This window comes from Trichomycterus rosablanca, chromosome 5 (genome assembly GCF_030014385.1).
Source record: "Trichomycterus rosablanca isolate fTriRos1 chromosome 5, fTriRos1.hap1, whole genome shotgun sequence".
NCBI classification, from domain to species: Eukaryota; Metazoa; Chordata; class Actinopteri; order Siluriformes; family Trichomycteridae; genus Trichomycterus; species Trichomycterus rosablanca.
Window position 1 is genome coordinate 44,582,485 of NC_085992.1, and position 27,901 is coordinate 44,610,385.

The window sequence follows — 27,901 nt, forward strand, 5'->3', positions numbered from 1 at the left end:
ACCTTCAACCCTCCCTCTCTGCATCTGTGATTGGTTGCAGCCCTTAAGAGTCGAAACGAATCACATGACCAGAATCGACTCTTTTAAACCCAAGCTCTTACAGTGAGCGATTCGATCCGACTCTTTTAATTCACCACAAATAGAGCCGTTCAAAGTAGCGTTTCAATGGTATAAACCAGTGGTTCTCAAACTGTGGTACGCGTACCACTGGTGGTAGTACGTGAAGCAGCACGAGGTGGTACGCCAGATAATCTCGGAAAAGTAATTACATGCACCGAAAAAAAAAATTTATAATAATAAATAAAAAAATAACAAAATGTGTAAATTACTAATTAAATTCTTATAATTCTGTTTTAATAAAATCAGTTTAATTAAAACAAATCGTATTCAAACTAATGTGTTATTTAAAACATTCGGGGCTACGCAGACACCGTACTTCATTACGTCTATACTTCACGTTCGCGGTTTCCATCTGGAAATTTCCGAAACGTTATCAGTAAAGTTATCAGTAAAGTTATCAGTAAAGTTATCAGTAGATCTCTCGCTTTTATCAGATCAGATCTGCGTTTGAAGCTCACTGATCTCGTTCCTGGCTGCTCCGCTAAACAGACGCATCCCACCCACTCACATGCCGATTCTATTGAACGGATCTTTGAAATGAACGAAAGGAGCCGAATCTTTTATTTCTGCACAATTCTTATCGGCTGTAATCCATCCATTCAGCTTCCATCAGTAAAGGGGAATTCATCGTAAATCGTAATAAAGGCTGTGTATTGTCGATATTCAAATCCGAAACACTTTCAGTATTGCGGAGAGCGAGACACACACACACACACACACACACACACACACACACAGAGAGAGAGAGAGAGCTGGTAGTATAATTACAAATAATTGAGAAATAAACTATAAACTTGTTTAATTCTGTTAAATCTGATTATTTCAATGTGCTTATGTTTTAAAGCAGAAACAAACACAGTCACATCTCTGTACAAGAGAGGATTTTTCTGAAACTTAATGAAATGCAACCACAGTCTGCCTCTTCCCTATAGTGTTTTTGCCTTTTGAAAATAATCTTTCTTATTTAAGTGATGTTTGAATTAGCCCTACATTTAATGCAAATTTGATGTTAATATCGAGGGTGTCTTACCTCGTTTACCTAGTAGCGTGAAGAGTCACTTTTTGAACGGCTCTTTGAAAGGAACCGAGCCAAAAGATCCAGCTCCCGTCAAGAAGCCATAATTCCCATCACTAATATATACCTGTATATACAGTATATACACACACACACACACCTAATTAATGTGAGCCTTATGTGGTTCTGTGATGAGAAACATAGGTGGTACCTGGAAGTTTCGGTTTGATAATGGGTGGTACTCGGTCTAAAAAGTTTGAGAACCACTGGTATAAACAGTTTCTGACTGTACTTTAACTGGCTTTAATGCACAAACAGGTCATCTGATAGTGCAGGCACCTCGACCAGCACCTGAGGCCCACTTTGGAGAAATTTTTAACATTTTCCCTCATTTTGGGTGCATAATCCCTCACAGTTGTAATACACATTAAATACAAAACACACATTTACTTACATACATTGGCACCAATCTGCTTAATACATACAGGTAAAGCTACAAATGTACAGATATACAAACATTATAGTATAATGTACTCTGAGTCCGTTAATGTAAATGTTTCTAATGTAAATATGTCCTGACATACAATGTTTTAGAATAACTAATATAAAGTCCAAGATGTACAGGTATTGTACAAGAATAAATTATATAAATGTATAAAATTATATATATATATATACTGTATATGCAGTATACTGTATATATACTGTATATGCAGGCGTGGTGGATTTACTTCACCACACCTTACAGATACAGCTAATCGAGCCTGTGTGGGCTCACAGCCAGTCAGATATACAATATTTTTCATTACAAATTATATGATCTACAATTTGAAAAAAAAAAAAAAAAAAAAATAAAAAAAAAGATGTAAAAATCTAAATTATGGCCTGATAAGTAGCATGGCTCTCTGCAGAAAAAAAGGATCTGGGTTTGATTCCTAGGCGACGTGGTCCAGGATCTATCTGTGTGAAGTATAAAAAAAGTATAAAAGCATTTTCTCCCAGTGTCCATGTGGGTTTCCTCTGGAAACGTCGGTTTTCTCAAATAGTCCAAAGACATGCAGTCTTGGAGATACTAAAATTGCCCTAGGTGTGTGTGTTTGCCCACTGATGCACTGGCGTCCTGTTTGAGGTGTTTCTTACCTTTCGCCTGGTGAACTGTACACACCACGACCCTAAATAAGATAAAGTAGTGGCAAAACAGACAATGAATAATTGAAGAAAGATCTCAATTTGACTCAAATGTACTACAACACAATAAAATGTAAGTGTAAAGTAGCAGTCGGACATTGTATTTTTGCAAAATAATGTCAGCAATAACAATAATAACAATAAAAAAAATGTCAGCCGCCACCTCCACAGCTTCATTCCCCAGGCCATCACCAAACTTTAAAAGGACTATTCCCACATCCCTCCACTTTAACAGAATAAACCTGGATTTTATCATCCATGCTGCACATCACACGTGCCTCCCACATTTTCCCTTTATGCAGTCAATGCACAAACGCACATATGCACCTTATTTGCTTAATAATCTCTATCAAACAATTTTTTACTTGAAGTCTGTCAGTGTACTGTACTGTACATCTTTATTGCACACTTGTCTGATGCTGTACTGTTTTGTCACCGTTGATCTATTTAATTAGATGTACTGTATATATGTTGACACCTGCACCAAAAGAAATTCCTTGTACATCTGGTACTCGGCGAATAATAAAGATTCTGATTTAATGTCATGAGAATCCAGCTTGACACTTATGACAGAGCTGAATTTTTTGCCAAGTTTAAGTTAATTTGCTGTACTTGTTGTGATGCCATTGTCCCAAAACACAACAGCACAGAACTAAACAGCACTGGCAACAGCAAACTTACCAGAAGTTACTATCATCACGCACGCATTTAATATTTCTCTGACCGTGACATGCACAATTGTTATGAATTCAGCATTGCTATGCACATTTTTGGAGGGTGGTCTTCATGTTTTGGCTCATCAGGGTAAATAGAAAGCTTTTATAAGGCTTCAGTGGAAGTCCAGAATGACTAATGAGTAAAGTATTTAAACAAGGACAATGTGTGGGCTACAGCTTCCTCTTCAGTAAACTATGTTCATGATTTCATACTGTCTCTTTATCTAGTAGTCTACTTTTATACCTAGGGAGGAATTACTACATGTATAATAATAACAACCAGACTAAATGCCATATTACATCAAGCACATTAAAGGTGATGGTCAGTGTTCCAGAAGCATTTAAGAATATGTACAAAATACAGATGTAGTACAGAGAGGTAGCTTTTAATGACTGTCTTTAGGGGAAAGTAGTGTCTCAGTAGTTAAGATACTGAACCACTGATCAACAAGTCACTGGTTTAAAAAGCATCATGGCTATTTAATTGTTTGTGTTGTATTTGAGCACAATTGTAAATCCAGGATTATATTACAGTGATCTTACAATAATTACACCCCTGTATAAAAAAAATAATGCATGGACACAAATAAACCATAGGGATGAGATAATTAAGTCATGTCTTTGACTTAGTAAGGCAAGGTGAGGCAACATGATCATTTAATTTTGCCCACAGCTAACATAAAGCATACAGAATCAAATATTTGCTCTCAGGGGATTCATGTAAATGACTGTCCAAGGAAGGCAAGCATGGCTTTAAATAAGCCAATACTCAAGTTCCAACACAAACTAGGTTACATCATCTTTGCATATCTCGTTCCAGCACCTTACTTAGTCGTGGCAGACTTCATTATCCAAAGAGACAACGCATTATTTTTACAGGATTTATACAGGATATCACGTAAAAATAATGTATGGCCACACAGTATTAACACTTTGGTTAAAGGGTCCTAATGCATGGCCATGACTTAGTAAGGCATGGAAATGAGATATGCAGAGATGAAATACAGTATCTGGGTTTGGGTTGAAACCTGGAGCATTAGCTTTTATAAAGCTAGGCTTACCTTTCTTGGACAGTCATACACATGAACACCCTGAGAACAAATATCTGATTCTGTGTGCTTCATGTAAGCTGTGGCCAAATAAAAGGATCATGTTGCCACACTCCACCTTACTAAGTTGTGGCCACATGCTATTTTATATTTATACGGGACGCCACCAGTGGGGCTGTGCATTATCTGATATTATCATATCTGATATTATAATTATCTGATTGTCTCACCATATCTGATAATGGCACTTTGATCATTATATCAACTTACACAATAATATTTTGATCCAAAATTTTGGACACTATCACTTATATTGTGAATGCCAAGACCAGTGATCTTTACTCATGGCCAATCAAAATTAATATTGTCACCTTGGATAAAATCATCTGCCCATATGTGTCTCACCTCAGTAACAGAAAATGAGTTATCTATAAAATTCTACAGGTGACAACTGTTATAAAGGGCTGGGATTTAAACAATCTCCTCATATAGGATCTTCTCATACAGATGGGACAGCAGGGAAAGGAAGGAAGTGTCCCAGCAAAGAGGAAATCCGGTACACAATAACAAAGCCCACCAACACAGCCAAGAGAGCAATCCTACCCTCCAAAAAGGAAACTTTAAGGGTTGCTGTTGGATAGTAGGGTTTGCATTTACATGATCTCTAACATTGTACAAAACAACTATTAAACATATACACTACATGGCAAAAATATGTGGACACCAGACCATAAGCTTGTTGGACAGAGGCAGAAGAGGCATTACTATGGATTTCCCCTCATTTCTGACTTTAACATCCTTCACTCCTCAGAGAAGAGTTTATATGAGGGAATTAGTGCTCTTTAAGTCAAAACTGCATTTGTGAGATCAGGCACTAATGTTGGACGAGAAGGCCTGGCTTGCAATCTATGTTCCAATTTATTCCAAAGCTATTCAGTGAGGTTCAGATCAGGACTCTAGCCAGAGTTTCTCCACCTAGTGGGTAGAGCTTTAAGCTATCGATTTGAATATTGTGGGTTTGCATCCTGGCTATGCAGCCACTGTTCGGTCCTTAAGCAAGACCCTTAACCCTCTTGGAATAAATGACTAAAAGAATGCATGAATTTTGGCTCTAATCTCTTCATGTTATTCAACAGAATAATACAAAAAAACAAATGGTTTATTAATTTTAGTGGAAAATTGTGTTCTTTACTGCGTTATATTCTTCATAACTAATACAATTATTCATTTTTAATGGTTTCTGAGAGCTTTAATACTTGGTACAAAATAAAATACAAATGGAAAAAATTTAACAGTGCGAGCTAAATTTATGTCAAAATATTCTCCGCCAACTGATTTAACCATAACAACTCCAAACAAATGACACTAGTTACATGACAATGCGGTATCAAATACATAGGTTAAGCAAAGGTTAAGCAGCCAATCACAGTTACAAACACAGATGCACAGGTTAGTCAGGTTTGTTGGTTAAGTAATATGTATCAGCTATGAAAGTGTCAGTAAACACTTGTATTGTTACTGTAAAGCAATATAAAGCAACTTACAGAGTTCTAAAGATATCAGATTTAAAAATAAAAATTTCAGCTAAACAGTCAATGAACGTGAAACACAGACAGCATCAGCAAAGAGAAACATTGTGTAACAGGCCCACCAGCCGTGAAGCTCGGCTAGAGGGATAGGTTATGGAATAATGTCCCTCTGCTATCAAATACATAGAGCATTAATTACTACACATTATACTGATACAGTTTTTATTATTTTTATTATTATTATTATTATTAATATTATTATTATTTCTTTTGTTTCTTTTATTATTTATACATGATCTATTTTTATAGATTAATATAGTATATATATAATTTATTAATATTATTTATTAATTAGTTTGTTTTTAATTCATTGTTATATTTGTTTTTTATTATTCATATATAATTTATTTTTTAAATTTATTTTTTATAATAGTATTATTATTTATTAATTTGTGTTTGTTTTGTACTTCATTATTATTTTTTTTCTTATATTATTTATATATTATGTTTCTTTTGTAATAGTTTAGTATTATTATTATTTATTTTAAAATTATTGTTGTTATTAAATAATAATAATAATAATAATAATAAAAAATAATAATAATAATAATGAGAACCAATTTCCACTTCCACATGATAGAAAGTACAGAAGTACAGTTGATTTCCACTCTCTTGTGTGTTATCTATTTTAAGATCCCTAGGTTTTTAATATAGCATGTGTACTTGCAAAGCTTTTCTTAATATTAGTTTGGGGGAATTTTACATTAAACCCAAGTTAGGTTTGAAGTTATGAGGTTATTTCCACTGTCTAAGAATAACACCTTATGAAGATCCAAGTCCGCCATCTAGTGGTGGAACTCAACACACACACCACTGTAGTCATGCTCATCATGCATTACCAGCATTCAGTCTCTAGATGGAAACCTGTCCACACCTCATAAAGATACACTCTGTCCTGTTATTACAGTTTTTCTCAGTCGCTTTGGTGCATTTCTCACATCACTATTAACATTTGCACAACAGTAAGTGCATTTCTCAAAACAATTAGTACAAACTGCAAAACCTAGTTGATAACCTGCAAAAGCGTGTCACTTGCTCAAAATGGATAGTTCATTCCTCAAAAGCAAGTATTCATGTCAATGAAAGTGTCAGTGTCATCAAAATAATAAGTCCTGACACCATTGTTTATGAACAAGATAGTCAAATGGCTTTGTCATGTTTTCATTATGACAGTTCACTCTGTAAGTGTTTTCCAATGCAAAAAAGTCAGATCATGGTGACACTACCTGAAAATGCAGCACTATACACTATTAGCACACCCATTTGAAATCTACAGTTAAGTTACACATTACTGTATTTAGTGAGGTAAATGAGTACAAGACACTCAATACGTATGTTTCACATTTTTACTGCATATGCTCTTTGCAATTCTAAAGCAAAGTACAAACTTATTTACAACAAACATAAGAAACACCCTTTGGGTAGAGCTGTGCACAACTGTAAACAATATTGCAGTACATATTGGAACTGAATTGGAACATACAACATACTGATTTTGACAACTAGTTTTGTATGTAATGATTCAAGCAATGAAATGAGCACTATTGGTTTCATAGGGAATGACTATTCAGCATTCATAAGTATAGTTCATTTTGATTGACATGACATAAGCAAATGATAATGTTATAAAACAGCAGAGAATTGTATGGAAGCAATTGATGCATGTCCAAAAGCATTTGCAATTTGTTGGAAGGAATGAGAAACTGCTGCTATGATGTGCACAAATGACAAAATCTTGTGGAGGCTGAACTAACAGTTATGAGAATTTTAATTCTGATCAGAGAATTGCACCAAAGTAATCGAGAAAAACTGTAACATACATGACATACATAGTTAAAAAAAAAGTAAAAAAAGGTTACCCAGCTAACAAAATTACATTTTGAGAACGTTCCCCAAACGTTCCATTTTGGTTGTGGGAACGTTGCATTGGAATGTTCCCTCAACGTTATTTTGTCCAGTTTTCTTGATGTTCTCAGAACGTTTTTTTAAAGTTTTAAAGATAAAAGTGTCAGTATAAGAATTGTAGTATGTAATGTGGGTTACACTTGATAAAATATATTTTGTTTTGGGGCAATTTCATGAATATTTTAAAAGCTATTGAAGTTATTAATATGCTGAATACTTTAAATGCTATTGAAGTTATGAATACAAATTAGTGCTGTCAAAATTAACGCGTTAATTATTGCGATTAATTTGAAATATTTAACGCGTTAAAAAAAATTAACGCAATTAACGCAGCTGGGTGTTTACTTCGGACCATCATGGCTAACGATGGATTAAAATTGTGTTTTAGATGGGAAGTTTTACTTTAAAAAGTTGGTACATTAATTATTTTCCCTTCTGCTCCTCCGCTCTGTGTGCGCCTCTTTTCTCTGCGTGTGTATGAGTGCACGCGCTCTGTAACTGTAGGGTGCGCGCGTGATCTGTTCTCTCTCTCTCTCTCTCTCTCTCTCTCTCTCTCTCTGTGTGTGTGTGTGTGTGCGTGTGTGTGTGTGTGTTTATTCTATACATGTATTTATGTGTGTGTGCTTTCTGTCTACTTATGGGATTCGAAAGTCTTCCATTCGAAAAGACTTTCATAAGTCTACTTATGCATGTCTGGTCTCTCCCTGTGTAATCGTCTTGCTCACTCTTCCCTGAATCATCTATGTGTATGCAGGCATTTGTACATAAATACAGGAAAGTAGTGAGTGTCTCTCTCTGTAATTAATAACAATTTACTAACATGTTTAAAACATCATGTGCTTTCTATTTCAATTTCTATTTTCAATATGTCTACTATTCAGTGTTGTTTCCAGCTTTATGCCACTTGTTTATATGTAGCCCTCAGACGATGATCCAGTCTATTTAGTGAGGTTCAAGCCTATATAACAGCCTCGAAATAAGAGAAGGAGGTCTGTCTTCTTGCTGGGTTCTTCTGATACAGATACTGATAGTAGTGAAGTGGAAGAGTCTGTAGAACCATGTCTAAACCACTATAAAGCAGAGCCCAAAATGAATATGATGTGGTGTCCACTACAGTGGTGGTCAACAAGAGAAAGAGCAAAAGCAAGGCTGGCACCCATTGCAGACAAATACCTGTCAACCCCTCCAACTACAGGAGAATCTGTGTTTAAAATTAAAAAGATACAATTAAACAAAAGTATCTGAATATACAGTAGATATTATTCCATTGAGTTTATTTAACAATGAAATGTACGTTATTAAAAGCTTCAGTATTAAGAAAAAATGTGATTAATCGCGATTAATTACAGCAAATTGTGTGATTAATTAGTAAAAATTTTTTAATCGATTGACAGCCCTAATAAAAATCTGTTTATTATGTAATAAAGGGTAAAAGTGTCAGTATAAGAGTTGTAGTATGTAATGTGGGTTACAATTGATAAAATACAACTTATTGTGAAGCAATTTTAATGCTATTAAAGTTATGAAAACGTTCATAGAACGTTACCTAAACCTCATTTGCAACCATAATTTAACGTTCTGGGAACGTTGTCTTGGAGTGTTCTAGGAACATTTTAAATAAGGTCTTCTGAACGTTCCCTTAACGTTCCATTTTAGTTGTATAAATGTTTATTTGAACGTTCCTTCAACTTTATTTTGTCCAGTGTTTTTGATGTTCTCAGAACGTTTTTTTAAAGTTATGAAAACGTTCATAGAATGTTACCTAAACCTCATTTGCAACCATAATTTAACATTTTCTGCATTTAGCAGACGCTCTTCCATAGTAAACATTTCATTACTCTAGTTTAAGTAAACAACAGTCGAGGAACACACATCTTCTGAAACCTGTTAGAACCAAAGTGTTTTTTTTTTTGGAAATGGAAAAGAATTGTTAGTAAATAAGTACAAGTGCTTAGTAAAAAGGTGAGTTTTTAATCGTTTTTTAAAGACAGCAAGAGACTCAGATGTTCGGACAGACCGAGGAAGTTCGTTCCACCACTTGGGTGCCAGCACAGAGAAGAGCCTTGACGCTCGTCTTCCTCTAGTCCTGGGTGGAGGATCAAGTCAAGCGAGACTGGTGGCTTAATTCCTCTGTCTTTGTGATATATTGGATGAAGGAGATTGCCGGCACAGAGAGAATCCGTTTAACTATGCACATTTATTTGCAACATACACACACATTCATGCTTCCAACCCGTTACATGTGCATTTGCTTAGTAATTCTACCCTCATTATACAGTATTATATAGTCATTAAGTATTTACTGCCACCTTCTAACCGTTAACTAACTTAGTTATATATCACCAAATACAATTCTAATATACTACAATCTTGAACCCCCCAACCCCCTCAGACATTACCATTCATTAAAAAAAATATCTGAATCACTCTGATAACAGTTGCTATGATGGTCTAATTCAAACAATCCATGTGATAATACTGACATAAACGGAGGCAAAATCAATGCAAACATATTTATTTTAAAACATGTTTTATCACCATCAATCAAATTCAATTGAATGAATGAAAAATGAAAAAAGAACAATCCCTCAATTTTTCTATCCATTATAAACTGAGGTAAAATCAGTTAGAATATATTGTATTTATTATATGTTATTGTTATCAAGCAATTAATTTAAATTAATCAATGGAAATTGAAAAATTGAAAAAAGACCCAGTGACGACCCATCTTCAGCTTTCGGGCAGAGGCCACCAGATTTTGATTTAAAATGTCCTGGTATTTCAAAGAGTTGCCATGCCATGCCATGCACCCTAACAAGGTTCCCGGGGCCTTTGGAAGAGAAACAGGTCCACAGCATCACTGATCGTCCCCCATACTTCACAGTGGGCATGAGGTGCTTTTATCTTTTGTGTTACGCCAGACCCACTTAGAGTGTTTGTTGCCAAAAAGCTCTATCTTGGTCTCATCTGACCAAAGCACACGGTCCCAGTTGAAGTCCCAGTACCGCTTATGCCAAGTTCACTACACGATTTTTGGCCAGATTTCGCTCGGCGACTGGTCGGCGCTAGATTTTCCGGCTCGGGAGCCACTCGGCGTTCATCCGGTGATCAAAACTCGGCACTCAGTCGCTATGTGTGAACTACTCAACAACTCCATCCGACCGGCTCGCCGAGCGCTCGACGACCGGATTGAGATTTCTAGCATGTCAGATATCTAATCTGAGTTGCACGTCTGGCAGTGAGTGCTATGTCGAACAGCCAATGAGAACGCAGGATACAGTGTGAGGGGAAACGCAGGAGAGGAGTGTAAACAGGTGGGACAGGGGCTAAATATAGTTTATATCAGAATACACCGACACACACACAAGCTTTACAGTATTTCTGACCTGATCGTTCTCTACAAAACACCAACGTTGCATTGCAAAAATATTAATTAACCTCCAACTTACTATAGAACAATCCATACTGTTCACGCAGCCAAATCCACTCAGATTCATTTATTTTTCCTCTTTGATTTTACGCTGCACATCAGCGCACAAACACTTTGATCACTGGCTACTTGTTGACGTGCATTTTTGGACGTGGTATCATTAAACCCCTCGTCACTTCTCGCGTTTGTTTTCGTGACAAAACGTAGTTTGGGAGACCAGAGAAGCTCGCCTGTGATTCCAGTTGGTGATAGGTCGTGTAGTGTGAAACCCCCTATCACCGATCAGTCGTGTAGTGTGAAATATACACCGACCTAAAGACTCCCGAGTGCAAAAGATTCAGTCGTGTAGTGTGAACTGTACAGCAACCTGACAAATCAGAAAGTCGTGTAGTGTGAACTTGGCATTAGCGAACTCCAGACGTTTACGTTTATGCTTGTAAGTGAGAAAAGGCTTTTTCCGTGCATGCCTCCCAAACAGCTTGTTTGCATGTAGATAGCGCCTGATGGTTGTTATGGAGACTTTGTGACCATGCTACTCTTTGATGCAATTCTCTAACAGTGAGCTTTGGAGAACTTTTTACCTCTCTTACCATCCTCTTCACTGTGCGTGGTGGCAAGATAAACTTGCGTCCTCGTCCAGGCTTGTTTGCCAATGTTCCAGTTGTTTTAAACTTCTTGATGATTCCTCTGACTTATGAAGGTAAACACACATCTGCCTTACTTGAATGGTGTGTTCTCTTGTCTTTCCCATGTTGAAGAGTGGATAAGAGAAATAGGTCAAGTCATATTTATACCCCAGGGAAACAGGAAGTGATGAATTACTAATTAAAGGTTCCTAGATACTGTAATCAACTTTATGAACTACAGTAGAAATGACAGAAATGCTTCAATTACATTTATTTTCTAGGAATTGTTAAGGGTGCCAATAATTGTGGAATTGTGGAAATTTCTTTGTCAGGGATTTTTTTTATTCACTTGAGTTAAGGGTTACATTTTTCTAAAATTTTCCGTGTGAGATTATGCTTCTGCAATAAATATTGAATTTATTTTTATTTTTATTATTTATTTATTTTTAACCAGGGGTGCCAATAATTGTGGAGGGCGCTGTATATATAATTTTTTCTAATATGCGTCTAAAGAATATCACACACATACTCCTTTAAAATTTTGTTTAAAAAGAAAAAGGTTAAAAGACCGTTCATATAACATTACACATTGAACAGAATATTTATCAAGGTCACGTAACGTTTATAGAACGTTCTATTAACGTTATTGTGAGAACGTTTGCTCATAACTTTAGGAGAACTTTCACGTAACATTAGTAAAAATTGTGGGAACGTTCCCTGTTAGCTGGGTAAGCAGCCAATCACAATTACAAACACTGATGCACAGGTTAGTTAGTTAGGTCAGTTGTTAAGTAATATGTATCAGCTATGTTATGAAAGAGTCAATAAACACTTTTATTGTTACTTTAAAGCAATATGAGGCAACTAATAGAGTTCTAAAGATATCAGATTTAAAAATAATTTAAGCTAAACAGTCAATGAACGAGAAACACGGACAGCATCAGCAAAGAAGAACATTGTGTAACAGGCCCACCTGCCGTGAAGCTCGGCTAGAGGGATAGGTTATGAGATAATGTCCCTCTGCTGGCCATATCTGGCAATATATATTTGAGCTCCTCAGCTGAGAAGGGTATCTCTGCAGACCGGAGCCAGCTGCAAGTGGGTGTTGCAACTCCAAACGGGCGTTACAAAACCGTTCCACAAGTGGCATACAGGGAGTGTTTACGGTGTTTGAGAAGTGTGTATACCGTAAGTAACTTTAAAGGCGTTAAAGTAACTTTTGGGGGCATGTTACTAGGCCAAGATTTTTGTCAGTGACTGAAAAGGACCACATGAAGGCTATCTGTGAGGTCCTGCAACAGTTTTTTGTTTGTTTTTGAGCACAGGGAGGATATGGAGCTGTTTTTGCAAGCCTGTCATGATGAGCAGGGACTCCGGGTCAATACAATGTTTACACATTGCCCCTCACGCAGTGCCCCTCACCCCAAAAAAATAAAATAAATTAATGTAAATTAATCTTGTCAGTCATTCTTTCAGCTTTAAATGTACATAGTTTTACCAGTCTATTGTTAAATAATGATATTTTGTTACAAAATATTTCAATGTTATGTTATACAGTATGATTCAAAACTGTCTGTGTGTGATCATAAAATAAACAAGGTATGTAGATACCTGATCAGTTGCTGAGGATTCGAACCCTGTACCCCAATGGTAGCAGGCTAGCATGATTTAACACTGCGCCACCCAAATGTCCTTTTTATAATTATATATTGAGAAATAAATAAAATAAGTAAACCAAATAACTACATATAAGACGCCTGGCCACAAGCTTGTTGTTTGACCTATTATGAAACTTAGGAATTAATTTAGAGTGCTCCTTTTGCAGTCGCTGCTCTGGGATGTGTTACAGCATTGTGCCCAGTGATTCTGGGAAAACCAGACCCCCTGAAACCTCTTTTTAATGCATTTTCTCCCTTTTTCTCCAGATTTTAGAGCATCCAATTTTTACCCAATTGCATTATGCTTCCTTTCTACTGGAACTGACCCCCACCCTGATTGAGGAGAGCGAGACTGTCACACGCCCCCTGCACACGTGTGCAGTAGACGACTGCATCTTTTCACCTGCACGAGGCGAGTTCATATGCTGATCAGCTTGTGCACGGAGAGCCACACCCTGATCAAAGCATTATTCCTCGACTCTGTGCAGATGTCATCAACCAGCCAGCAGATGTCATTATTTGCTCAGTTATGAGGTCCCTATCCAGCTTATCTTACCCCAGTGTTTCCCAACCTTTTTGAGCAACGGCACATATTTGACATTACAAAAATCACAAGGCACACCACCAAGAAGTTGTACTGCCCTCTAGTGGAAGAGAATGTAATTGTTCTGCCTGTCACTACACGCCGCTCGCTTAGATTACCAATTGTAATATTCTGTTATATACTTTCAATGAGACTCTTATTTTGATATAGCCAGCATGAGAAACAGTGAGTGTGGTTTACCACTAGTTGGCTTCGCACCGGTGTGTGTTACGGGCATGAGTGAATGGGAGTTAATAAAGAAAAAGTTATAGAATTCATATAACGGTGTGGAACTGGATTTATTAATAAACAGGCAGACACAACACCAATCAGGTGAAATTGGATAATCTTCCATGGTACACCTGATGATTTCTCACAACACACTTATGTGCCACGGCACAGTGGTTGGGAAACACTGTCTTACCCTATGAACAACAGCCAATCGTTATTTATGCAGCCGCCCGACCCAGCTGGATGGCAGAGCTGAGAATCGATACGATGTATTCGAAATCCCAGCTCTGGTGTGCTAGCATGTTTTACCGACCCACCGCAACCTTAACCAGGATAAAGCAGTGGTGAGACATGAAATGAAATAAGAAAAAAATTATGCATAGAATAATATGTGCCAGATTTTAACATTGCTCTTTTTTTTTGACAAATTTCCACACAAATTCCAAAATCTTGTGAAAAGCCTTTGCAGATGACTGGGGGTTGTAAGGAGGGGTGGAGGGGCAGCCCCAATAATGGTTTTAAATGCTCATGGTTGTAAAATGGGATGTTGTACAAGCTCATGATTAGGTCTCCATATATTTGGCCATATCATGTATAATTTTATTGGAATCATGTGACATAGTCTCAGGCTAACAATTGCATCAGTGAAGCATCCATGGATGTTAGTGAAATATAATAAGCATGTTGGTTATTGAATGTTGTGTCATCACATGTACCGAAAAAGAAAGAAAGAAAGAAAACCCAAAATCTGTAATGGAAGAAATAATGTAATTCCCAGAGAATGTGAATAATTGCAGCCTTACTGTAAATGATGGAGATTTTTAAAACTTGGATTAGAAAAACGTATGTGAAATAGATTTGAGTTATTTCCAGCCTGAACCAACCAAAATGTAATCTTCATATCTAAAAAAAAGAAATCTAACAGCACAGCTAATGGTGCCAGCATGTTTGGTAAAGCCTTGGCTTTAGCTCAAGGATACATCATCTGAGTGGCAGCCAGTTTTATTATAAATTAATGTTTTGGATTGATAGCTTGCTAGACCTCCATGAAGACTAAATAGTCGCCCATTTGAAGAGATCAGCAGCCATCCAAGATGTTCATTACGGAGTCACGTCTTTCATATCCAAGCCAAGGTGACACATGTCAGACGTTGCCAGCCGTCTCTTCTTGGCCGGAGTGTTTGCAGGGGCAAAGAGGCAAATGCACACTTTATCAAGGAGAATGTGTTTGTATCGATCTCAGGGCTGTTATTGCCTGGTTGATTTTAGCCGTTTAGCTAGGAAAAGGTGTTAGGGCTTAGAGACTGCATCTAATGAGCCAATGTGCAAAGGCAAACATAAAGGTAAGAGCCTCTATATCTAGACTACGCCACTATTCCATGTGTTATTACTATCACCTCTGCCCTAATGTCATTCCAAATCAAACAGCCTGTTTATAGAATTAAATAGAATGCCTTTATTTGTCATTTACACATATACAGTGGACCCTTGACTTACTAATTTAATTGGTTCCGAAGGGCTGTTCTTAAGTCAAAATGTTCATTAGTTAAACCTATTTTTCCCATAAGAAATAATGTAAATAGAATTAATCCGTGCCAGACCTCCCAAACCCCCTTACCTAACCTTTCTAATGTCTTAAATGGTATTTTTTGTTATAAATACAAGTATATTTTCCCTTAAATCTTAAATTATAGAATAGGCATTCCTGTAATAAACAATAATAAACAACAATACACAGTAGTACTGTACTTTACATAAACACATTTCACATTTCAGTACAGTACGTGTGCTGTACCATACACCATAATACATTGTATCTACCAGAAACAACAATAACTCTCATATTTCTTTATTATTTCCTACTTTATGTCAATAGTGTTGTATTTTGTAGGTGTAATTGCACGAAAGAATAACTTCCTTCTTCTCTCTCACTCACTTATATAGGCATGTGCTGGCAACCCCCAATCATGTCCAATCAATTGAACTTAGCACAGGTGGACTCCAATTAAATTGTTGAAACATCTCAAGCAGTATCAGTGAAAACAAAATGCACCTCAGCTCACTTTTGGGTGTCATGTCACTGTGGGCTATTTTGTGTAGAATTTTGTGACAAAAAATAAACTCAATCTATTATAAAGTGAGTCTGTAATGTAATAAAACGTGGAGAAGGTGAAAGGGGTGTGAAGACTTTCTGGCTTGACTGTATATGCTTTTAAGTTGGAAGCAACAGTTTAGGGAAGGCCCTTTCATGTTCTAGCATAACTGCACCTCTTTGACATGAAGACATGTAGAAAAGCTCAGTTTAAAGAAACTCCAATGTACTGTAAAATAGACCCCTGTGGGTTAAAGTTTCTAATAAAAAAATTACAGCTTAAAACACTTTTTTTATTTTATTTTAACAGTTAAACATGTTGCATTTTAAACAATGCATATTGTAGAAAATAAAAAACACTATATTTAAACCTCCGAACATAAACTGTACTGTTCACTGAGCGAACAGAAACAGAAACGTTGTACATGCTGATATTATATTTGCATTGCTGCAGTGTGACTGGAGTTCACTGACAGATATTTTCACAGTGAATAACAAGTGCCCACTGTGTGATGCCATTGTCTGGTCAGTGCACTCCTGCTTTACTGTTTTTTTTCCAAGCTTCACAGATCATGTGTGATCTCTAACAGGAAGCTGACATGTCAGCATGTCTCATTTCCATGTGGTAAGTTTCAGCAAAGTAAGTTATGTGAGATACAAGTTTTAGTGAGTGTGGTTAGAACTCTGCTGTAGATCAGATGTATGGTTGGCATTGCAAAGATAAAAAACTGAAACCGTGCTAACAAGAAATTAGGAGAAAGTAAATTCAAATCCAAAGGAAGCTTTATTGGCATGACAAATATGGGTATTTGTATTGCCAAAGCATATACACTGATCAGCCATAACATTAAAACCACCCCATTGTTTCTACACTCACTGTCCATTTTATCAGCTCCACTTACCATATAGAAGCACTTTGTAGTTCTACAATTACTGACTGTAGTTCATCTGTTTCTCTGCATGCTTTGTTACCCCCCTTTCATGCTGATCTTCAATGGTCAGGACTCTCCTAGGACCACCACAGAGCAGGTATTATTTAGGTGGTGAATCATTCTCAGCACTGCAGTGACACTGACATGGTGGTGGTGTGTTAGTGTGTGTTGTGCTGGTATGAGTGGATCAGACACAGCAGCACTGCTGGATAATAAAATGTACAGTGAGTGTAGAAACAAGGAGGTGGTTTTAATGCTATGGTTGATCGGTGTATATATATATACAGTGTATCACAAAAGTGAGTACACCCCTCACATTTCTGCAGATATTTAAGTATATCTTTTCATGGGACAACACTGACAAAATGACACTTTGACACAATGAAAAGTAGTCTGTGTGCAGCTTATATAACAGTGTAAATTTATTCTTCCCTCAAAATAACTCAATATACAGCCATTAATGTCTAAACCACCGGCAACAAAAGTGAGTACACCCCTTAGTGAAAGTTCCTGAAGTGTCAATATTTTGTGTGGCCATCATTATTTCCCAGAACTGCCTTAACTCTCCTGGGCATGGAGTTTACCAGAGCTTCACAGGTTGCCACTGGAATGCTTTTCCACTCCTCCATGACGACATCACGGAGCTGGCGGATATTCGAGACTTTGCGCTCCTCCACCTTCCGCTTGAGGATGCCCCAAAGATGTTCTATTGGGTTTAGGTCTGGAGACATGCTTGGCCAGTCCATCACCTTTACCCTCAGCCTCTTCAATAAAGCAGTGGTCATCTTAGAGGTGTGTTTGGGGTCATTATCATGCTGGAACACTGCCCTGCGACCCAGTTTCCGGAGGGAGGGGATCATGCTCTGCTTCAGTATTTCACAGTACATATTGGAGTTCATGTGTCCCTCAATGAAATGTAACTCCCCAACACCTGCTGCACTCATGCAGCCCCAGACCATGGCATTCCCACCACCATGCTTGACTGTAGGCATGACACACTTATCTTTGTACTCCTCACCTGATTGCCACCACACATGCTTGAGACCATCTGAACCAAACAAATTAATCTTGGTCTCATCAGACCATAGGACATGTTTCCAGTAATCCATGTCCTTTGTTGACATGTCTTCAGCAAACTGTTTGCGGGCTTTCTTGTGTAGAGACTTCAGAAGAGGCTTCCTTCTGGGGTGACAGCCATGCAGACCAATTTGATGTAGTGTGCGGCGTATGGTCTGAGCACTGACAGGCTGACCCCCCACCTTTTCAATCTCTGCAGCAATGCTGACAGCACTCCTGCGCCTATCTTTCAAAGACAGCAGTTGGATGTGATGCTGATCACGTGCACTCAGCTTCTTTGGACGACCAACGCGAGGTCTGTTCTGAGTGGACCCTGCTCTTTTAAAACACTGGATGATCTTGGCCACTGTGCTGCAGCCTAGTTTCAGGGTGTTGGCAATCTTCTTGTAGCCTTGGCCATCTTCATGTAGCGCAACAATTCGTCTTTTAGGATCCTCAGAGAGTTCTTTGCCATGAGGTGCCATGTTGGAACTTTCAGTGACCAGTATGAGAGAGTGTGAGAGCTGTACTACTAAATTGAACACACCTGCTCCCTATGCACACCTGAGACCTAGTAACACTAACAAATCACATAACATTTTGGAGGGAAAATGACAAGCAGTGCTCAATTTGGACATTTAGGGGTATAGTCTCTTAGGGGTGTACTCACTTTTGTTGCCGGTGGTTTAGACATTAATGGCTGTATATTGAGTTATTTTGAGGGAAGAATAAATTTACACTGTTATATAAGCTGCACACAGACTACTTTTCATTGTGTCAAAGTGTCATTTTGTCAGTGTTGTCCCATGAAAAGATATACTTAAATATCTGCAGAAATGTGAGGGGTGTACTCACTTTTGTGATACACTGTATATATATATATATATATATTTGAGGGATCTTCAAAAAGTTTTCGCACTTTTATATTTTGGCTGGAAGCGGTGAGGATGGGAGGAGTAGTAATTGGTCATGTCTGAGAGACAGAGAGAGCTTATAGATTTAGCGGTATCTGATTTCCACCTTTTTGGACACTCAAAGAAGCTTTAAAAAGATTTTCATGTGATGATGATGTAAAAGCAGCGGTGCATCAGTGGTTACACTCTCAACCAAAAAAATTTTTTGCTGATGGCTTTAAAAAGTTGGTACGACGCTGGGAAAAAAGGCATTGGAAGGTGACTGTGTAGAAAACTGAGGTAATTTGTTTTTGAAATTCCTAATAAAGAGAGTTTTAAAAAGTGTGGAAAAGCCATAACATTAAAACCACCTCCTTGTTTCTACACTCACTGTCCATTTTATCAGCTCCACTTACCATATAGGAGCACTTTGTAGTTCTACAATTACTGACTGTAGTCCATCTGTTTCTCTGCATACTTTAAAGTTAAAGTTGGGGGTGATGGTGTTGCATTTGGGGAGGAATTGGGTCAGAATGTGGTGGTAGTTGGTGCATTGGGTGAGGAAGTGCAGTGCAGACACAGTCTCTCCTCTCGAGGCAGCCAGGTTGTGTGCACCCATGGCTCACTTATCACTGGTAAAAGGACAAACCTTACAAAGTGGTATTAAGTATCATTAATCATGAATTAATACACAAAAATACTGAAGAAAAACACAATATATTATCTTAAACAGCTGGACCAAGACCTGGTACTCCTCCATATGTCTGCTATGAACTTGCAGCCCCAACTTTCAAATCCACACTTTATCATCTTGATCATTTTTTCTCACCTGTGGAAGGTGGCTGTTGTACTTTCACCTGCCACTTAGTTACTCAATCAAACAGTTCATTATATTTAACTGGTAAGCCAACTTAAAAAAAGGGAACACAGTCAGGTTTGTGTGTAGCCCTGTAAAATATAATTCTGGAAATTATCTGGAATCTCATTTACCATCAAAGTCAAGCTGTCATCTACAGAAACACCTTGCCACAATCATGCCACAAAAAAAGAAAAAAAATCAGTCTAAAAAAGGATCACAAAGCTATTTTTGTGGCTCTGGGACCCCACCAAACCACAGTGAGCTATTATCTCCAAATGTGGAAAACTTGAAACGGATGAATTTAACCAGAAGTTATTGGCCTGCTAAATTTTCTCTAGGGACACATCGACAACTAATCCAGGAAATCACAAAAGAAACCAGAAGAAAATCTCAGATATCTGTAGCTTCAGCTACCGTAAATATCATGTGATCCCATTTCTCACTTTATTGTTGCTTTATAAAGAATCAGGGAAGATTATCAATAAGAAAACCACTGCTAACAAAGAGAAAAATCTGCCCCTGTCTGAAGTTTTCAAAAAGCACTCGGCTGGTCCCCAAACCTTTTGGCCTCACATTTTTCAGGAAATCTAAATTAAAGGGTGTCAAATTATGGGAGTTTTGTTATGTCTGGTAGAAGCAAATACAGCATTCATGAATGAAACATTATATCAGTGGTAACACAGATTCCTCTACAGCTATGAGAAAGGCTTATATCTAGTTACAGGACGTGTTTACTTACAGTCATTGCTGCTAAAGAAGGTGCAACCAGTTAGTTAGAAGGATTTTATACCAGGATGATATGAGCTTTGGACGAGATTTAATAAATACATAAAATATGTTGTTGTTTCTGAAGTTTCCTTTGTGTAATTTATTTCACTTGACAAAGAGCAGTGGTAGCTCAGTGGTTAAGGTACATGACTAGTAATCAGAAAGTTGCTGGTTCAAGCCCCACCACTGCCAAATTGCCAGTAAGCCGCTTTGGATAAAAGCATATGCTAAATGCTCACTCACTCACTTTCTTAACTGCCTATCCAATCATGGTCGCGGGGGGTGGGTGGGTACTGGAGCCTATCCCAGCTTTTCAGTGGGCGCAAGGCACACAGTAACACCCTGGACGGTGTGCCAGTCCATCGCAAGGCAGACACACATTTACACACACACACACTTAGACACACTTTTGCAATTTAGTGTCTCAGATTAACCTGACTGTATGTTTTTGGACTGTGGGAGGACACCAGAGCAGTCGGAGGAAACCCACGCAGACACGGGGAGAACACGCAAACTCAGACCGGCCTGCCTGGGGATCGAACCCAGGACCTTCTTGCTGTAAGACGACAGTGCTACCCACTGAGCCACCGTGCCGCCCTAGAAAGGAGACGGTTAAATTTTTTTTCGATTTTATTTATGCATTTTCTCCAAATTTAGTGTTGTCAATTTGTTTTCCGCTGCTGGGGGATCCCCGACTGCAGTTGAGGCGGGCATACTGCTGCCCACGCCTCCCTTGACCCGCACGCAGCTCCTAGCGGAACCCCTTTTCACCCATGCATTCTGCACAGCGTTTTAAGACCCCACCCACATAGTCCGGTCATCCCGCCCTAGCAGAAACCGGTAGCAGCACCGAGTTTCGAACCGAGGAGTTCAGAATCTCAGTGCTGGTGTGCTAGCGGAATATCACGCTGCAATTTCTTAAATATGAGCTTCAGTTAAATGATATAAGTAATGTTATAGAAAAATAAAGCTTAATAAAATGAAACAATAAAAGCCAGTCCTTGAGTCTGACCTCAGAGTGACAGAATTGGTTTCCTAAACTGAGCTGAACTGAACTTAATGTCTGTAGTGAGGCTCAGCTACTCATGTAAACTTGACCAACATCAGTGCAAATGCTCTTTTGAATTAATAGGCACAAATTCCGACAGACATACTTTAATGTCTTGTGAGAATACTTTTCAGATGAGTGGCTGTTGTTATAGCTGAAAAGATCACATAGGTCATTTTAATATGATATACAATCCCAAATCAGAAAAAGTTGGGACAGTATGGAAAATGCAAATAAAATAAAAACACAGGATGAACCTGAGATATTTCATGTTTTGTCTGCTCAACTTCATTTCATTTGTTAATATACCTCCATTCCTGCTGCATTTCAGGCCTGCAACACATTCCAAAAAACGTTGGGACAGGGGCAATTTAGGGCTAGTAATGAGGTGAAAAAACTAAATAATGATGTGATTCCGAACAGGTGATGTCAACAGGTGATTGTAATCATGGTTTGGTACAAAAGCGACATCCAGGAAGGGCATCTAGGATGGAACATCACACAGTGGAAATGTGTATTGTGGTCAGATGAATCAGCATTCCAGGTCTTTTTGGAAAAAAATGGACACCGTGTGCTCCAGACCAAAAACTAAAAGAACCATCCAGACTGTTATCAGCAACAAATCCAAAAGCCAGGGTCTGTCATGGTATGGGGCTGTGTCAGTGCCCTTGGCAAAGGTCATTTACACTTCTGTGATGGCAGCATTAATGCAGAAAAGTACAGTTGTCTTAGAGCAATATGTGCTGCCTTCAAGACGTCATCTTTTCCAGGGACGTTCATGCATTTTTCAACAAGACAGTGCAAAACCACATGCTGCACACATTACAAAGGCATGGCTGTCCCCAATAGAGAATGTGTGGAGAATTTTGAAAGGAAAAATGCAACAATGACGACCCCGTACTGTTGTACATCTTAAGACGTGTTTGCAGGAAGAATGAGACAAAATAAAAGCTGAAACACTAAATCGCTTGGTCTCCTCAATGCCAAAACGTCTTTTAAGTGTGGTGAAAAGGAATGGCAACATTACAAAGTGGTAAATGCTTTACTGTCCCAACTTTTTTTGGAATGTGTGGAATGGATGTTTATCAATAAATGAAATGAAGTTGAGCAGATAAAACATGAAATATCTCAGGTTCATCCTGTCTGCAATCAAATAAAAGTCAAAGTAAATGTGTTTTCCATGCTGTCCCCACTTTTTATGATTTGGGGTTGTATATTTGAAATGAGATGTCCAGCAAGCTCATGGTCAGGTGTCTAAATACTTTTGCCATATAGTGTAAGTTTTCACCAGTTTATTCATTAGACTTTCAGTGTGTTTTTAATTACTCTGAACTCACTGATTACTGAACCATCCTACAGAATTGAGCTTTAATTGAACCTGCAGTAGATGTACATCTGCTGAGATCGATCTTAAATCCTGCTGAATGCTGCAATATTACATCCCCATCTGTGTCAGTCTGTGGGTGATTCTCAAGGTAAATCTAAATCTGTTAGAACTTTTTTCCTTTAGATGTGTAAAACACCCTTCATCTGTCTGAATGATAAAGTGAAATGATCTTTCTACTTAAGCCATAAAAATACTGACACCATGTTAGCACCGGTTGTAGGTGAACAGTTAGAGACCAGAGCAATTGTTAAATCTTACTCTAGTTCTTCATCTCTGGACACTTTCTGATCACAGGCCACACTTTTCTCCATCCAGCATTGACATTTTTTTCTTTAGCTGTTCCTGTATTAGGGGTCACTTCAGTGGATCTGGTCCACATATCAGACCTGGCACAGTTTTTACACCAGATACCCTTCCTGACGCAAACCTTCTATTTTTATCCAGGCTTGGGATTGGGACTGAAAGTGCACTGACAAGTGCACCTCCCAATGTCTAGGCTGTTTTGGCCATACCCCAGCGAACATTAGCCAATCATGTTGCCCAAACGGCTGATAGCATTGCTGAGATTTAAACCCTAGATCTCAAAAGCGCAATCAGGAGACCAATTTCTTTCAGCATTTACACTGAGGTGTTAAAAAATCCACCAACACTACTGTACAATGGTACCTTGTAACTCGACGTCCCCTAAACTCAAAATCTTTAAAAACTCGATGCCCATCGTAGAGAAATGTGTACCCTTAAACTCGACATTTCTCTTAAACTCGACATGTGTACGACTGTCACTTTACTTATACAAATAAATACATTTTAAAAAATCCCCAAAAAGTTAAATATTTGATAATACTATGTATATGCTCTCATTGCAAAATGAAAGGGCATGGTAAACAGCAGCACCACGACCCAGATCAACCACTCAGCAGCATAAAATCATGCTGCTTACCTGAGCTTCTCTTCCTTAAATAGAGACCAAATCTATATCAGTGTGTTGTTCCATTAGGAATATAATCCACTTGTTTTTCCTCTTGGTGGCCATATGTTTCCAGAACTGACTGGAAGGTTATTGCTATTAATGTTGATGACCCAGAAGCAAATGACTTGAATGACATAAGTGATGTACGACGACTCAAGCCAGGCTACCTCGAAGCCACTGTGGACTGGTTTAGACGGTACAAAGTGCCAGATGGCAAACCTGAAAACCAGTTTGCTTTTAATGGAGAGTTCAAAGATAAGGACTTTGCCATAAAGGTCATCAAAAGCACCCATGACTTCTGGAAGGCACTTATCTCTGAACAGACCAACGCAGGAGAGCTGAACTGTAAAAACACTCGTGTTTCGAAAGGAGGCAGCTCATTCTGCTGTTCACCAGAGGACGCCAAGGCAATTGTTGATGGCACTTGTCCATGTGGAGCAGCCGATTCCATTCCAACCTCAGTTGACAAATGGAATTATTATGAAAAGTCTCTTTACATTATCTTTGAATGTTTTCTTTTGATTGATAAACAGGGATCAGGGAGTGAAAAATGTATACAGAGTAACAGATGCTGAACTCAGTTCGGCTGAATGTTCAGTGTAGCTTATAAACAATCAATAAATGTACATTTCAGGTAGGTGTACCTAATAAATCGCTCAGTATGTCTAAAAGGACCTTGTTTGCATTCACCTTTGCATAGTCTTACCAATAATTCTGCAGGACCAAGTCTGTTTATCCCACTTACTCTTGTTACTGTGATATAAATGTTTTATTCTGTGGTCACACATGTCAGAGGAAGCATGTGCTAGCCCTTCTTGATCACCACAAGTTCACAAGTTCAAACTGGGACAATAAGTGTGCTGGTCCATAAAATGACTTTGCACAATTACTTATTATTTAAACTGAAGTAGCCAGTTCACCTACTTGCATGTTCTGTGGAATTTGTTTCATTTTGTCTAGCTTTCTCTGCATTTGCACCAAGCCTTTGTGTACCTTATTAATGCAGAATGTTGCTCTAGATAACAAGTCAACTCAATAAACCAGTTCAGCTTTGTTAGACATTTCATTATTACTACAGTTTTATCCTGGTCTAGGTTGTTGTGGGTCTGTTTATCCTCAAAAACACTTGGTGCAAGGCAGGAATACAACCCGGTGTCATGGAAAAATATGGTGAGATGATAAATAAAAACAAAGATTATAGTTGACTGGATTGGATTGAAGAATTTATTGGCACGATCGTGGGTTCCTCCAGCAGTCTCTCTGGACAAGAACCCAGAACAGATGCTATGGCTATGTCTTTATACTGCTCTGGTCACATGACATTGGGTGTTGGACCCATTGGGTGTTACCCCCATAGGTTTTACAACTGCTTTGTAACCATTTACTGCTTAACGACAGGTATGTTGCTTATCTTTGTAGCCTAGACTCCCAGACTCTGCTTTCAAGAATTCAAGGCACAAAACAGCATATTACTAAACTTTAAGTAATATTAAGCATAAAATCTAATTTCTTCCATAACACCGGACAGGGCACCAGTCCATCAATAGTCTTCAGCCAACCCCCCCAATCATATCTGTGTCTTTGGCCGGCCGATAGCACCTGCTGAGATTCAAACTTGGGTGGTGGGCTAGCGCAATAAAGTGCTACCCCACAGTTTACAAGTGAACATGAATTTCTAAAAACAGAGCTGGTGGTCACTTGTGGCAGCACAGGACTAAAAGATTTTATAATCATCATTATTATCATCCTCATAAGAAATATAATCAGTTTGAAACAGTTTTGGGAATTGATGGCAGTTATACTCATTAATTAAAAGCTTCCTATGGGGTGCAGCTACACCTCGCTCTTCTGCGAGGTGTTGCTCTGTTGTTCCTACAAGAACAACACCTTTTTCAGGCAGAACAGGTGGCACGTTCATGATAACATTAAGTGTTTCCTGAGGTGCTATAATAACTCAGAAGAGTTTACAGAAATGTATCTTTTCAGCAGGCCTGTGTGCACCTACACTCCCACCAAGTCAGGAGAACAAGAGAACAGACTACAGGCCACAAGAAGGACAAATTCCCATCCTAAAATGCAGAAGATGACAATATGTAGTCTGTACTAAAGTGTGTGAAATGTAGTTGTCCAGACTATGATCTTCTTTGAGTTTCTTCATGAATGTGAAAGTTGGACAGTAATAAAGAGGGTCAGGAAGAATATTGATGCCCTTGAACTTTGGTAGACATTTAAGAGAATCTTGGACAACAAAGATGACAAATGTATCCTGGACCAAATCAAACCTCACCTTTCACTTAAGGCCCATATAACCAACTGAATCTTTCTTCATTTGGGAACACTTAACAAGAACCAATTTATTGGAAAAGACATTTATGCAAAAGTTGAGGTTAAAAGAGAAAGAAGATGGCCAGCTACAAGATGAATAATGGGAACAGTTAGACGAACAGTGAATGAACCATTTAAACCCAAACAGAAGACAGAATATTATGGAGAAACACTCTCCATATGGTTGGCAAGAGTCAGAATGGACTCATCAGCACTTATATAATAGTACTATAATAATAATAATTTTAATAGAATTGATCTTTGTTTTTTTGTAAGCAATACAGCATTCAGTTTGTATTGCAATTACAATTGCACCATTGCTTGATCCATGAGACGCCAGCATCCTTTGGTTCTTCCAGTGCACCACTGGGCTAAAGCATACAGCCAAAACAACACTGTTTTGGATTTAAGGCATATTTCTAAATGTTCTTAAGTAGCCAAGACAAAGGTTCTGCCATTACAAATTGAATAAAGTAACCAAATCCAGCTGTGCATGCTTGTAGAGACATATCCAAAAAATATTAAATAAAGGGTCTGAACATTTTTGAATGCATAATATGATAATGTGGTCAAAAAGTCAAGGGGTCTAAATATTTTTTGATTTTTTTTATATTCACAATGTGTAGATTTTGTATGTTCTTCCTGTGTCTGTGTGGGTTCCCACTGGTTTTCCCCCACAAGTCCAAAGACGCGTACTCAGGCTAACTAGAGCTACTAAATATTTACCTAAGTGTGAGTGTGTGTGTGAATGTGTATGTGTGTGTGTACCTTGTGATGAACTGGCGACCAGGGTGTTTCCTACCTTTCACTTAAAGCTCAGATAACCAAACTGATGCTTTATTCTTTTAGGAACATTATGACAAAAATCCTTGATCCATGTGTTGCATCCATTGGTTCTTCTAGTTCCCCACTAGGCTGCAGCATACAGCCAAAACAATACTGGTTTGCATTCATGTTTTTATTAAATATCTATGACCTTAAGTAGCTCAGGTTCTACAAATTGAATAAACTGCCCAAATCTGTCTGTGCATGCTTGTAGACACATGTCCAAAAGGACAAGCGGGGTTCTATTTCAGTCAACTGGAGCTACTAAATATTGCCCTAAGAGTTGTGTGTGATGAACTGGCAACCTATCCAGGTTGTTTCCTACCTTTTGCCCAACAAATCAGACTCCTGCAATCCTGACCAGTATAAAGTGGTGATATGTACCAGATAGGTGTACCTAATAAAGTGGACAGGCTGTTATTTACATTCTTTCCCCCACATTGACACGGGAGAAAAAGAAAGCAGAGAACAACTGCTAGTCACTATGCAGTTTGCACCTACCCACCTAATAAAATATCCCATGATTCCCACTGATAGATATCATGACACTATTACTACTGCTAGATTTAGACTTTCATGCCAGCCCATGACAGCATGTGTTTCTAAGAATTAGGTGAACAGAAATAGCAATGTAGA

At 38.2% G+C, this 27,901-nt stretch overlaps 1 protein-coding gene across 1 annotated transcript; it reads left to right on the forward strand.

Annotated features, from left to right (window-relative positions):
* Positions 1-15,251: 15,251 nt before the first annotated feature.
* LOC134315295 (inorganic pyrophosphatase-like) lies at positions 15,252-24,690 on the forward strand. Its single transcript, XM_062996383.1, has 2 exons — positions 15,252-15,307; positions 24,189-24,690. Exons 1-2 carry the CDS (start codon positions 15,252-15,254, stop codon positions 24,688-24,690), a joined length of 558 nt encoding a protein of 185 aa, XP_062852453.1.
* The last annotated feature ends 3,211 nt before the right edge of the window (positions 24,691-27,901 follow it).